This window comes from Mercenaria mercenaria, chromosome 2, assembly GCF_021730395.1.
Source record: "Mercenaria mercenaria strain notata chromosome 2, MADL_Memer_1, whole genome shotgun sequence".
In the NCBI taxonomy this organism is placed as follows: domain Eukaryota; kingdom Metazoa; phylum Mollusca; class Bivalvia; order Venerida; family Veneridae; genus Mercenaria; species Mercenaria mercenaria.
Window position 1 is genome coordinate 94,186,326 of NC_069362.1, and position 14,323 is coordinate 94,200,648.

At 35.7% G+C, this 14,323-nt stretch overlaps 2 protein-coding genes across 5 annotated transcripts in view; both read right to left on the minus strand.

Annotated features, from left to right (window-relative positions):
• Positions 1-1,775, minus strand: part of LOC123564612 (uncharacterized) — a 32,302-nt gene extending 30,527 nt beyond the window's left edge. Inside the window, exons 1-2 of one of the 4 annotated variants that reach the window (XM_045358321.2) lie at positions 1,693-1,775; positions 753-963 (exon numbers count right to left, since the gene is read on the minus strand). In XM_045358321.2, the coding sequence (XP_045214256.2) occupies positions 753-928 (176 nt within the window). In that variant the 5' untranslated portion in view covers positions 929-963; positions 1,693-1,775. Of the gene's footprint in view, positions 1-752; positions 964-1,475; positions 1,495-1,692 lie in introns of those variants that run through there. The other 3 variants (XM_045358322.2, XM_045358323.2, XM_045358320.2) reach the window with 3 other exon arrangements.
• A 9,620-nt stretch (positions 1,776-11,395) lies between these two features.
• Positions 11,396-14,276, minus strand: LOC123564614 (UBA-like domain-containing protein 1). Its single transcript, XM_045358326.2, has 3 exons — positions 14,084-14,276; positions 13,842-13,925; positions 11,396-12,897 (listed from the first exon to the last, which is right to left on the minus strand). Exons 1-3 carry the CDS (start codon positions 14,198-14,200, stop codon positions 12,730-12,732), a joined length of 369 nt encoding a protein of 122 aa, XP_045214261.1. The 5' UTR covers positions 14,201-14,276; the 3' UTR covers positions 11,396-12,729.
• Between the last annotated feature and the right edge of the window lie 47 nt (positions 14,277-14,323).

Genomic DNA, 14,323 nt, shown 5'->3' on the forward strand with positions numbered 1-14,323 from the left:
TTATTGGCAAACACATTTTGTTCAAGTTTGGTGAAGATCGGATGAGAAATGTTCGACATGGAGTGCGGACAAGCTTTGTGACAGACAGACAGACAGACAGACTGGAGTAAATCTATATGTCTCCCACACCACTGTGTGGTGGGAGACATAATTACATCATTTTACCGCCACGTGCCAAAGTGCACATTCGTTTACGCTGGCGTCAATATTCATGGGGTGATCAGAGGATGCGGCAGTTTAATGCTTACACAGAGTTTATGCTTTTCAATTTAAATAATTGCACAAGTTCAACATGCAAAAACATCGACAATGATTTAGCAAACACCAGCGAGTTCGCATCAGAAACTATAGTGAATTTCGGACAAACATAAATTCGGATAAGTGAATTTTATGAGATAAATTGCAATTCATAATACCCTAAGGATTTTGCAAGTTTATGAAAATTGATTGTTATTCCTTTTATGATATTGCAAATAAAATAAGAAGAATTCTCAGATTAAATACATGTAGATTTAATCTAAATATGGACAATCCAGAGCAAGAGATTCTCTGGGTATAAGCAATTTTGCAGAATTGTGTTGATATTTTTTCACTGCGTCCTATACACAAGTGCGACCTATAATCTGCCGATTACGGTATACCAATATGTCCTGTTTTTTTAAATGGGTGTATAAAAAGAAAACTGTTTGGTTTGGAAGAGGGGTTCCATTGCATTATCTAGTGTCTCTACAGAAAAACATTATAAAACAAACCTGTCTTCAAGGTAACCTCCTTTATAGTCATGACAAACAAGTAATTTTGGTGTATCTTGTTCTTTCCTTTGTCGCTTTGGTATTCTAGCAACACAAATTTCATCTTGACCTGGTTCCCATGACAACACTTCTTCAAGATTGAAGAGTGGACGACTTTCTGGATTTCTCCTATCCATTAGCAAGCACTAATGTTTTATGTGTAAGCCAGCATCTGAAATTGTAAAAATATCTTCAAGTAGTCATTTGTTAAAGGATGAAACAGGACCATTGTCAAGCTATAAAAGTGCCTTACCAGAAGGAAGCATAATTATACTATTCACACAGCAGAAAGACCTATCATAAGTGACAATTGGAGACAAAGGAAAAAGACTATACTATGCAAATAAAGGTGATTTCTTCAAAAAAACATTAGAGTTCAGGTTACCAAACCCCTAGCCACTTCCTATATTTAGCCATATTCATACGGATAACAAAAATAATCAACTTGACTTTTCAGGTATGATCATCATTCCAGTAAGGAAAAATAATCAGCATAACTATTGTGCAAATAAAGAAATATTCAGCATGCCGTTCATGGGGATAAAGAAATATATATCAACACACGACCACCATGCAGATATACCTAGCCTCGGCCATGAATGCGTATATCTGAAACCAAAAAGGAAAGTTGGCAGTAATTCTCACACATTTAACATACACTATTAAAGACAGGTTAAACAATACCCTACTCTTTAGTACATTACACTCTGAATGCTTGAGTACATACAACAGGCGAGATTTTTTTTCGAAAAGGAAAGAACATGTCGTGAAAACCTATGACAACAAGACATATGGTTTTCATCCAAGTCAAGCAAGAAAGGTAAATGATGTTAAGCGCTTTCAGAAGAAATATGTTTAACATCTATTTTATTAATCTACATGTCCACTGTCACTGGCGTACCTACTGACCATAATATTTTCTTACGATTTTTTTTTTCCGCTGGCAAATTTTGGAGAATACCGGCTAAGGGAGGCTACTCCAAGATAATAACCCAAAGTAAAAGAAGTGAAGGCAATATTCTCTTTCCGACTTATAAACCTAGCTAAACCATTGGATTCTGTAATTCTATCAGTAAGCCTCCAGAAGCACATCTTTCAAAACACATATCCCCTATATATAAAATAAACAACACACCAGTAGAGGATACAGTATATTAAAAAAAAGACTTTTGGAGTCGTATTGATAAAATTTCAGACTCCTGTGCGTAAACTCACCATGTAATGATTTACTAAATCAGATCTCAGGCAAAGCGGTTTTGGAACGACCATCTCTTCTTCTTCTTCCGGATAATGTGATGGACTCCTCTGTAGCATTGTCGCACAATTGTGAGTATGTACATGTGTGAAGGGAAAATCAGTGCATCTTAAAACAGGATAAAAACATTCTGCTCCAGAGTTACATGTGTAACCTGCCCATCCTGGTCTTGAAGACATCTAGGGACGGGGCTGACAATACCTCTTCTGGTAGCCTGTTCCAAATTTGGATTCCGGAAGGGAAGAACGAGTACGTGAATCCATGCGTTTACATGGGAGAAAGGCTGTAGGAATCTGTTTGCATGGCCTCTGGTGTGTACGCCAGTTGGAACCAGTAAATGGGCTCGGATGTCCACCAAGTGATTGATGACCCGGTACATCATTACTGCCTTAGTTTCTTGACGACGGGATTCTAGTGTCTCCCAGTTCAACTCTTGCATCATGGCGGTAACGCTGCTGGTGTGTCTGTAGTCACCGGTACAGAACCGGCCTGTCCTCCTTTGGACTTTGAATCTCGAGCGTGTTGACGTTGGACTGGGTGTTGGGGTCCCATATTGAGCTGAGGTCGGACCAATGATTTTTAGCAAGTTGCCTTGATGTCGCATGGGCAATATGATATGTTCCTACGTAGGAAGGCAGTTGTTCTGTTGGCCTTCTTGGCTGTGCTGTCTATGTGGTTGTTCCAGGATAGTGTATTGTCGGGTGTAACGCCCAAATACTTCGCCTTGTTTGTCTGTTTTAGTGTTTGGCCATGGATGATGATTTTTCGCTTGTTAGTGATGCGAATCATCTCGCACTTGTAGGGGTTGAACGCCATCACCATTCCCGTTCCCACTCCTGAAGTTGGTCAAGGTCGACTTGAAGTGCCTTGCTGTCTTTGTCCGAGCTGATCGTTCTGTAGAGAAGGCAGTCGTCGGCAAAGAGGCGTGCTGTAGACCTGACTCGCCCTGGTAAGTCATTGATATAGACCAAAAAGAGTAGAGGTCCTAGTACTGTCCCTTGTGGATCTCCTGCAACATCGATCATTTAAAAATCTCAAGTAGGGGAGACCGGGGCACCACGGGACACGGGCACCATGGGACATCAGATGTAACTTTTTTTTTTGCAAAATAAACTAATCTATCTGAATTGCTAAAATCTTGCCTTTCTCAAACTGTTTTTATAAGGAGTTTGAAGGCGGAGGATTTAAAATAAAACTTCAGTTGAGTCTTTTTTTTCTTTTTTTTTCACTACTCTGAGTAAAAAAACTTATCACAAATATTGTCACATAAAGTTCTCCAGTGAAATCTTTGAAATCATATTTATATCACTATTTATAAAGCACACATTGATTGATAATTTCACAAAATGTTTAATCCCGGTGAAGCGGATGACCTTCAAATTATTTTGAAAATGTAAGGGTGGTGGGGTTTGGGCACGATATAGGACACATGTAATTGGGCACCATGGGACAGTGTTAAGTACAGCTGGAAGAAACCCACAATCTATTACATTGGTAAATTAATGCATACAAATGTAGAAAACTTGACGTATGAGTTTTTTGAAACGTAAGTCTTCAATGTTCATTATACCAGATAACAAGGAAATGGATGAGGTGGAATATGATGACATTGTAATGAAATTGCCTCAGCCAAGCAATAACGGAGGCACTGTGAGGGCTTAAAACAGCTGAGGTTTCATCTCGACCTAACTCACTATTTCTGAGTATTAAGGCATGGATATTGTTGAAATGCCATTACTGGATAAATCGGGGATGAGAAGTCAGTTTATTCTTTAAGTTGAGAAGTTGATAAACAGCTATGTGTGTTCATTTAATGCTGTTGTATTGTTTTACCAAAGGCATAAATGTTGTTTCAGGTTAAAGATAGGTCTGGTATTGTAATTAAATGACATTTGATCTTAGTCTTTATGCTGATATTTTAGAATTGTCATTGCAGTTAAGATGAAGTAAAGTTCATACATTTGTTTCTATTTAAATTGAGTGTGTCATTTTACACTTTTTGAGCAGTTAATAAACAGTTAAGGTTGTTTCAAGTTAAAGGTAGGTCTGTCATTGTAATTAAATGGCAACTGATTAGTCTTTTTCTTGATGTTGATGTTTAAGCAATTGTTATCATTGCAGTTCAGATGAAATAAAATTATAGATTTGTTTGTATCTGTCATTGCCCCATGGTTGCCATGATGTGTCCCGTGGTGTCCCGGTTTCGGGGTACAATGGGACATTTTATGGTAGTCTTCTATGATGCATATCTCAGAAACGACAGCACAAAACATGATCATTAACTACCCCTCATGTACATGAAGGAGTATACTTTAAAATAGTGTGCAATCACAGAAAGTTAATTCAAGATGTTTTAGAAAAATGAAAAAAAATATGATTATTGTCCCAAGGTACCCCAGCCTCTCCTACCTTTCTTATACTGTCACGCCTCTCTTTGACATGAGTGCGTACAATATGAAATAAGTAAAGGGAAATATTAGAGCATTACAACATCTGTTGTCAGTCGAAGGTACGAAGGGAACACGCTTATTTAAGGGTTGAAGTAACGCCATACATGTAAACATTTGTACCTCGAATGACAATAGATTGCCAGTTTCGTGAAGCACGTCAGCACATCGCCATTGTCTGAGCAATGTTAGAATACTTTTCTTCTGTCTAGAATAGGGCAGTGATAAATTAGAAAATTTTCAAAGGCAGACTGTCTGACTGGTTAAGAGCACATATCGCAAAGAACATTGATACTATCACAAATGTCTCAAAAAACCCTAAAAATAGGAATCTTTTATAACTCAGAAAATACTGCCACAGACAAGGCCTAACTCATTTCATAAAATGGTACATGAAAATGTAAATTTCTACCTCAAATGCGATCAAATCACTATGTAATGCCTTTCCAAAGCTAATTATTACAGGCACTCGGGACGGTTATTGTCCAGTCAAATACTATACCATCTCTACAAAAAAATCAGCACTGAATCAATCTCCCAATTTAAAGGCACTGACCTACAGATTTGTGCTAAAATGATCTTTCTTTAAGATTGAAGTGTGGTCATATTATGAACACTAGAACATGCGTTTTTTTTTTGGTTTCTAAATTATCTTAAAAATGCCAAATCAAGAGAGAGAGAGAGAGAAAACATGCCCGAGTCGGGAATTGATTCTCAGGCCGCAACAGCAATAAAAATTCTTGACCAATAAATCAGGATAAAACAAAACGTACTGAATGGTTGTAAAAATAGCTTATTTTATGTGTTTCCATAGCATATAACCTGTCAGTAACTAAGTTTCAAAGCCTTCTTAAGAAATATAGCAATAATTTTCTAATTTCTAAAAAAAAAAAAATGCCGCACCATCTGGAGGTCTATCAATGCTGACTGCATTATGATGGTGCGACAACACGACATACCATTTTTGTCGTACGCCTGCAGTTTTGTCATATACATCGACAACAATTATACTGGTGTAGCCACAGCTCATGTGCAGTTATTGCACGACATTTGCATTAGCTAAATAAGCAAGTTTCACGATACCTTACATGCAGCCCTCTATTGAAAATGCTAAAAAAATGTAAGAGTAAAATTTACTGTTTGTTCTAGTTATTTTTGCTTTTTGGCAAGTAACTTGATATAAAAGAACTCATCGCTTTTGTATAGAGTTAAAAGTCTGAATTCCCACCTTTAAAATTCGCTAAAATGTGATAACGAGCGAAAGCTTACTCTGTCAAGAATTGTTCGATGTCGAAGTCAACTCTCGCCAGGATTGGATCCCGCGTCCTCCGAACCAGGAGTCCGGATCTCTATTACTGCACCTCTTTCAATATATCCTGAAACACTTTAAAGTGGACAAGAAACAGTCGGCTTTGTATGTTCAGTAGAGTGAGATTATAGAAACGTTTTCAATTTTTCTGATATTTAGATAAAATATCTTACTACAAATAGCACGTTCTATAAGCATTATGTTATTTCCGACTTATAAAGTTTGTAGTTTTTAAATAAAACATGGTATAAATGTCAACTGCTATAGGGAAATGACACCCTGCGAATTTCGGTCAGGTTGCTTGGGTAAAACAAGATTTAAAGTGTTTTTATTCCATTTTCTGTCCATCCGGAGTCATAGGAAGGATTTTAGTGAAACGTAAAAGAAATGTTAACTTATACAGGGAAATTTCGTTTAGAGTTAAGATTGAAGACAAGATTTATGGCCCTTTGAAATTTTGTACATTGTATATAGTACATAGAGTTTTTATTTATTTTTTTTCTCCGTCCGGTCATATCTCAGAACTGGTTTGTAGGATTTCAATAAAACATGATAGAAATGTCAACATGTATAAACAAGTGCGGTTGGAATGCTTCAGGAAGGCAAGAGTTTTGGCCATGTGTACTTTTATATAAATTACAGAGTGTTTTATTTCATTTTCTGTCCGTCTGGAGTCGTATCTCATGATCAAAATTAGTTTGTAAAGTTAACTGGTATAAAGAAATGCGGCACTGCAAGTTCAAGTTGAATTGCATGTATGGCCCTTTTTAGTTATATATAACACATAAACGAGTCTATTTTCAATCTATCCAGTCATATCTCAGGCATGATTTAATGGATTTTAGTGGAACTTTTGATAGAAATGTAACTGCTGTAGGGAAATGCGGCCCTGCAAATTTCAGATATCATGAAGGAAAAGAGAATTTTGGACGTTTGCACGTATGTATAGTGTTTTATTTCATTTCCTGTCCGTCCGCGGAGTAATATCTCAGACATGATTTGAAGGATTTTAATAAAACATGGTGGTAATATTATCTTGGAAATGTTGCCGTACAGAGATTCAGCGAAATTGCTTCAGGGACATACTGTTTACTATATAGGGTATCGCTATGCAACTTCCATGGCATTTTAGTGTCCATTTTTGCTATGGGATATTGTAACAAAGCTTATCAAAATGCCATTTTTTGCTATGGGATATTGTGTAACAAAACTTATCAAAATCCCATTTTTGCTATGGGACATTGTAACAAAGCTTATCAAAATGCCATTTTTGCTATGGGATATTGTAACAAAGCTTATTAAAATGCCATTTTTGCTATGGGACATTGTAACAAAGCTTATTGAAATGCCATTTTTGCTATGGGATATTGTAACAAAGCTCAATACATATATAACTTACCCGATCGATATGCGTTCTGGTCACTGGGGTCGAGGTCAAGGTCGCTGTAATTGAAATACATCTTTTTTCCCTGTTCAGTAACTTTAGTAAGGAATATCATGATTTAAGTGCTTTTTATTAGCCAGTGCTTTAGCAACTGGATAAAGCTCTAAACCAACTACCAAGTTTCAGCCTAGCGTCATTTGAGTTTTCCTTCTATTTCTATGTGACCGCATCGCACAAATATTCTGGACGTGTGAAAAATAGTCATATATTTATTCTTTATAATCTAGGTATTGTGTGAGTGTGTGGGCAACTGGGGGCTACTGTTATAAACAACACAAACAAGCAGCAACGAATTCTAAAATAATTATCAACTTTATATTCACATTCGAATTATTCGGAATCACTCCGCTCTAGGGTTAGGGCTGAAATTGGCCCCACCCTGGGACAAACTTAGTTTTACATAGAGTTGTATAGGGAACCGTCAAAAATCTTGCCTTGAACCACAATGCACAGAACTTATATATTTGGCATGTAGCATTGTCTAGTGGACCGGTCTATGCACAATGAAATGTTGATTCTTCAGGTGTATCGGTTGAAATATCACCCAGTAAGCACTGGCTATCAGTCCTTTTAGAGACCGCCTCGGTAGCCTAGTGGTATAGAGCGCCCGCTTCGAGTGCGGGAGGTCGTGGGTTCAATCCCTGGCCGTGCCATACCAAAGACGTAAAAAATGGTACTAGTAGCTTCAGCATTAAGAGGACAGTGCTAGGACTGGTCAGCCCGGTGTCAGTATAATGTGACTGGGTGGGGTATCATGTCATGTGTCTACGGCGTGATATTCCAGTGAAGCAGCACTATAAAGTTGTGCATTGTGCTCACTGCTACAAGTAGACACCGTCGTTTATATGACTGAAAAATTGTTGAAAAAGACGTTAAACCCGAACACACACGCGCGCACGCACACAATGTCCTTTCAGGGCTTTGATACTTCCATACCTGTTCACTGAATCAATTGGCTTGTTTCTCTCGTTTTCTCCTTAAATGTTTGTAATTTCATGTAAATATAAAACGTTGTTTCATTTTACATGGTCTTTTTACATACTTCTTAATCCTGTCGATATATCATATTTTGTTGTAACGAAAATGTATGTATGTATAAATACATTGAAATATTGTGTGTATAAGAGCGGATATCATTACTGTGCTTTTGTACCTTTAACTTTCAACCTACCTTTTGTAATAGCCAAGCCTGAAACACTAAGAAATATCAGTTTAATATGTGTCTGAAGGTAGGTAAATGTGATCGAAGCTCGTAGTAAAAGAGCAATCAACCATACCAATTATGCAAACATTCATATAATATATTCCTGTCGCATAATCTGACAGGACAGCGAACATTGTAAATAAGATGCAGTAAAATAGTTAACCGAATTTCATGCTGTGTCTAGCTACTGACCCTATAAGCTTATTAAATGCATCGAAAATAGACGATTTCTTTTTTGGAACAGAGTCAAACGATACGATGTTTACATCATTCTTACCTACTTTTCATTCACTCACCGAATTGTTGTTGATACCTATTAACGTGTGGAGATTGATCTACCTTTCTACGCACGCACGTAGTATGTCAGATAATGCAAATCTGCACCAGTATTAGTAGAAATACTTGAAAATGCACTGGTTAAGTCTGACGAGGACGCATGGATATATTGAGCCCGAGTTGTGGTTTGCACGAGGAAGTTGAAGTCTATTCCTATTTTTAATCGTTAAAGAAGTGGTACCTATTGGTGCCACGTGTGTGAGCAAGCGTCGTAAATTCGTTTTGACCGGTGTTCACTTCCCATCTGGATACCCCAAATTTTACTTCGTAAAATGAACCCCGGTTCAATTCGGTACATAAAGTAAACCTTTTCATTAAACGTGAAATCATGCAAAACACCATTTTGCGTGATGCTTTCAACACCATTGTCTTTTTTTCTGTTAAAATTCCACCACAAAACTGGGAAGTGATGCAAGCTGTCGAGAAAGCTAAGTCAGTGTTTTTCCAAAGATCCGTGTTCGAATCCGCTTTGGTTTCCAATTTTTCTCGCACTAAATAAAAATACATTCTGATGTATATGCATGACTAAATCAAAACTCAAAGATGGAATGCGAAAACATCAGCAAACAAACAAACCCAATTATTGTTGGCTGATGTCCAGACTAAAACAATCGGTTTTGTTTTGACCCAAAGTGCTCTAGATATCTTATCATATAAAAGTTACTCAAAAAGATCTAGACTTTTATGGTTTCACATATAAACGGCATTAGTCACTTCCAACAAGCTTTAACGCCATACGACTATGTACAGCCGCCGTCAAACCTTCCACTGTCCATCTCTACGACTTCCTCATGCTAAGAATAATACGTGCGATGCTCTAACAAGCAGCAGTGATGAGCAAGTAAAGTCAATGACCACTTGGCCACGGATTGACAGTGTGTAACAGTGCATAACTTACAGACAGTACTGCATAAAATTTTACGAAAAAAAAATTGAATGGACCAAGTTCGTCCAGACGGCATTCAGATGTTTTGAAATCCTTTATGTAATAGGAAGTCCTGTGATATTGCTGCAGTCCATTTCGCGATTACGTTAAAACAAAATATACGATTCACAACCATCAACCTGAAGTTCGATAATCTAAGTTATCGTGAAAGATAAATTATTTTATGGTTAACAAAATCTTCAAAAATGTCACGGCGGCTCTTTCTTTTTTACAGGGTTAAGCTCCTTACCGGTTAAGTTCTTGTCAATATGACCTACTGTGCTAAGGTAAATTGTCTTATCAACATAACACTGGTAGATCTATTTTTGAATACTTGAAAATCCTTGAAAATGTGTCCTACTATGAAATTTTGTATGAATTCATGAAACCATGAATAATTCTGTAAAGTTTATAACCACGTTTCAATACATTTGTTCATGTCTGTACTACCGACCGTGACGTGGACTTTTTTCTGTCGCTATTGATTATACACAGTCACTGTTTGTTTGCACTAACAAAGACTGTTTTGGTTCAAACAGATCAATGAACTAATAGTCGCAGTTCATGTTTGGTGTTCCGTATGCTTTTTTTTTTCAACAATAAAGTCGATTCTAATTATTAAAGCCCACGTCTGTAAACAATTTTAAACATGTTTTGACTACTGCATAACGTATCGTTTTACTACTGAAATATCGAGCTACGAAAACAAAAGGAGTAACTTGCATTTTTTCTTATAAAGTTGTCAATACAAAGGACAGAACTAAAACCAAAGCAACACTGCATTGTCAACTGCTTCGGAAACAATTTTAAGTTTCCCCAATTATTTTTCAAATTAAGGGCTGCAAGTAAAACAGCATTATTTTAGTCTTCTAAATAATACAAAAACACAAGTGTGCAAATAATTAATTTCACAAACAGAAAACATTAAGTTGTTATACAATGGTGAATATCTGACGAATTTGAATTTCCCAAGTATTTCTGTGGTCAGGTTTTTAAACACCTGACTAATAACACAATATATGTGACCTAGCTAACAACCTCGGTCAAGCTTGTCATTTTTCTTTGATCAATAAAGGTGACCTTTTACTATTGATATAAGTATGCTGTCGCCTAAACATGTACGTTTAATTGTACATGCGTATGACATCTAAATGATATGTATCCTTAAAGCAGGTTATACAGTTTTCATTTGTTGATTATACAATGTTTCAAGCTTAAACATGTTTATGGTAAAACTTCCTGTTACACTAGCTTTCCACTACCCATGTCATTAAGTGATCATAAGCAGGTTTCCGTTTTAACTCTGATGTAAAACCATCTTTTTCTGGACCTACTTCATCCAATAAAAAAACTATTGTTTTTCATTTCTGAACCCCTTCATAAAAATTCAATTTCCTGCATACATCTGTGTGTATGTTGACATATAACAATATATTTACATAAATATCAGACCCTTGTGAACAGGACATTGTGGCCAAGATGCACTTTGAATATCTCCATTCTACTTACAATTAAATTATGCAATTATCATAATTCATATATGGAAACATTTTGTCACCAATACATCAAATTGATCTGACTACGCAGTATGTGTGTCAGTGGGGCATGAAAACCATAAGATATACTCAATGCATGCCTACAGGAAATTAGTCATTCATGGATGAAAAGATAAAACTCAAGACCGTTTAACAATAAATATCCTGTATGAAGGATTTTTCTTTTTTATCATAGTTCACTGACTTGACATCATATATTTAAGGTTTTTAACAAAGCTACATTACCACATAATTATTATACCATATTCTGTACAAAAAGAAAAAAGAGGAAAAAAAAACAGCTTACAAAACATCAATAAAACATGTTCAAATGGTATATATAAACACTACAGAAATCGTTAGTTGCCAGTGATTCATGTACGGGATGAGGACATAACAAATTGAAATAAATGAATGAAAAACAGGAGTACAAGATTAATAACTATTTACATATGATTAATGAAAAATATTAGAGAGACATGTATGTCAATGCAAAATTATGCCATCTTGCCCTTAGTGTTGTGAATACATGATAACGTACTCGACTCATTTCATCAACATTAGCATTCAAAATAGTTCAGCACTGTTCAATGGGTATATAATGAAAAATGGTCATATATAACATGACAAAAGTACAAAACAAAATTTCTAACTGTTGATGGGGAACAACTGTCATTGAAGAAAATGAATGGCAGTTTAACTTCCTTTAAATATGACAAAAAATTGCTTACGCCTTTAGTCATGTATTTAAAAAAGAAAGGTCAAAGCCAAAGGTCACAGTAAGTTAATATTAGTTAGCACTTTAGACCTGACCCTGACCTTTCTTTAATGAGTTTGTATGTATTAATTTATAAGAGGCAGACATGTACTTGAGATACAGTGAAATATAAACCTGAGTAATTACATCACATTTTACATGATTTGCTGCTCTTGTTTTACCTGAAGCCAATTTTCATACATATATATGCATCTTACACATGACTCAAGCAAATAAATTCTAAATATGTTTACATGTTCATTGTAGATTGAAACCACCTTAATACATGTAACAACCACTATTACCCAGGTGAAATATTTTTGTTCATTATTGCCTTTCCCTCCATTTGGAGTAAAAAACTGAGTTATAATTTTAAATTCATATCAAAATTAAGACCAATGATTCAGAAGTCATACCTGCAAAAATACATTAATGACAACAATAAGTTCTGTCAAAACTTCAGTACCAAACAAGATCTACAGACAAAAATAAACACAAGTAATCCAGGAAATGAAATCTTAGAACTTTTTTTCAAATATCCACTGGACCTACTTTCAAGCCATATCCACTGACTTTCTCCACACAATGTAATGACTAATCGCTAATCCATAATTCTGCAAGAATTCAGGAAAAAAAAAAACACAGCCCAGTTCTTCTCACATAATGTTCACTGTCAAGCACATCACATATTTTTCACTGAATAAATGCCTGCCATGTTTTACATGTTTATCTCTGGGCTTCAATTTCCATAGCATGAGGTGAGTGTGCTACTTGCGTTGGTGATGTGGCGTATGGTGATGAACTAAACTTTTCTGCTGTTGATAATTTAGATAGGGCCATGAGAGCATCTGGGAAATTTGGTGGTGTGGCAGGAGTATTTGCAGGTGCACATAACTGAAATAAAACAGTAGGTATATAAAGGCATGTAATATACATCAATCATATTATTCTATCAGCTTATATTTACAATTAAGTGTAAAATTGCACTAAGTATCTAAATCAAATATTAAATTACCAAACTTTATAATAACATGACTTAATATTATGTTCCTGTTGTAGCAATCCAGTCATTTTACATCTGATTTTAAGATACCTGGGATTTTGATAAGACTACTTTCATTTTTTTCAGGGGAACTTGACTTAAATAGTGACCAGTCAAGGCCAGTTTAAATCATCTTTGAATATGGTTTACATAAATGACATTCAACACATTATCTATTATTAAAAAAAAAGGTATTAATGTAACCCTTTTTCTTGTAAGATTTGTAACTAAGATATTTTTCAAAGTGCATGATGTAACTGTTAGCCATTTCTGAAAATAAGTTACTTTATGGGATCCTTACATATCATTCATTGTTATTTTGAAAAACTATGACCTCATCACTCAAAGGTCAAATTTGTTTACAATAGATACCAAGCACAGATAATATGATAACAAAGTCAAATAATAAGATATAAAGCTCAATTTTTTTTTCTGAATTCAATTCAAAATCCGGTTTTTAAAAATATGAAAGCGAAAGTGAAAAACTTCCTTTAGCATTACTGCGTAAATAAAAATGGGTGCAGTAGTTTAATATGAGCTATGAATAGGCTATGTTTATGTTTCGTTAGACAAGCAGTCAAGCGATGCGTGATTAAAGTAGGTCACAACCCCGGCAGCGTAAAATACACAAATAATATCGAGACAACTCCCCTGTTATTGCTCATCGCATACAACTATTTCATCTTCACATTAACCTGAACAGAAAACATTTAGATTCGTAGTAAAAACGCTAAATGAAACGAAATTTCAAACCAGTTATTTTGAATGATGTCATCAAGATGGAGGACAAACTCACCGAATAATTTCCACTAGCGTGATTCCCATTGCACGTCCGACACGTCGGTACTGAAGATTCTTGGAAGAACATGCTAAGGGCACTCTGAAAGAAAATAATTTGTTATGAAATTAACCGATTTTACAAACAGATCATTACAGAATACGCATAATACAGTTGGGAAATCATTGTTTATATATGATCAATGAAAATGTAAACACGCGCCATCTTGGATTTCAGAAAAACATGCACAGATTACTTACCTCAAACTGCCATTTAGAAGCGACTAGAAACTGTTTTGCTTGATCCAACTGACACCCAGTAGCAAACATAAATTGGTTCATCATAACTTGCTGCTTTAAACCATCCATAACTTTCATTTGTTCGGGGGTAACTTTTAGCTGTCTCCCCGTGTTGATATTTTTGACAGGAAGTAAAGCGTGCACTTGATTGACGGGCAACAATAATAAAATATTCCCATGTGATTGGCTAGAACATAACAA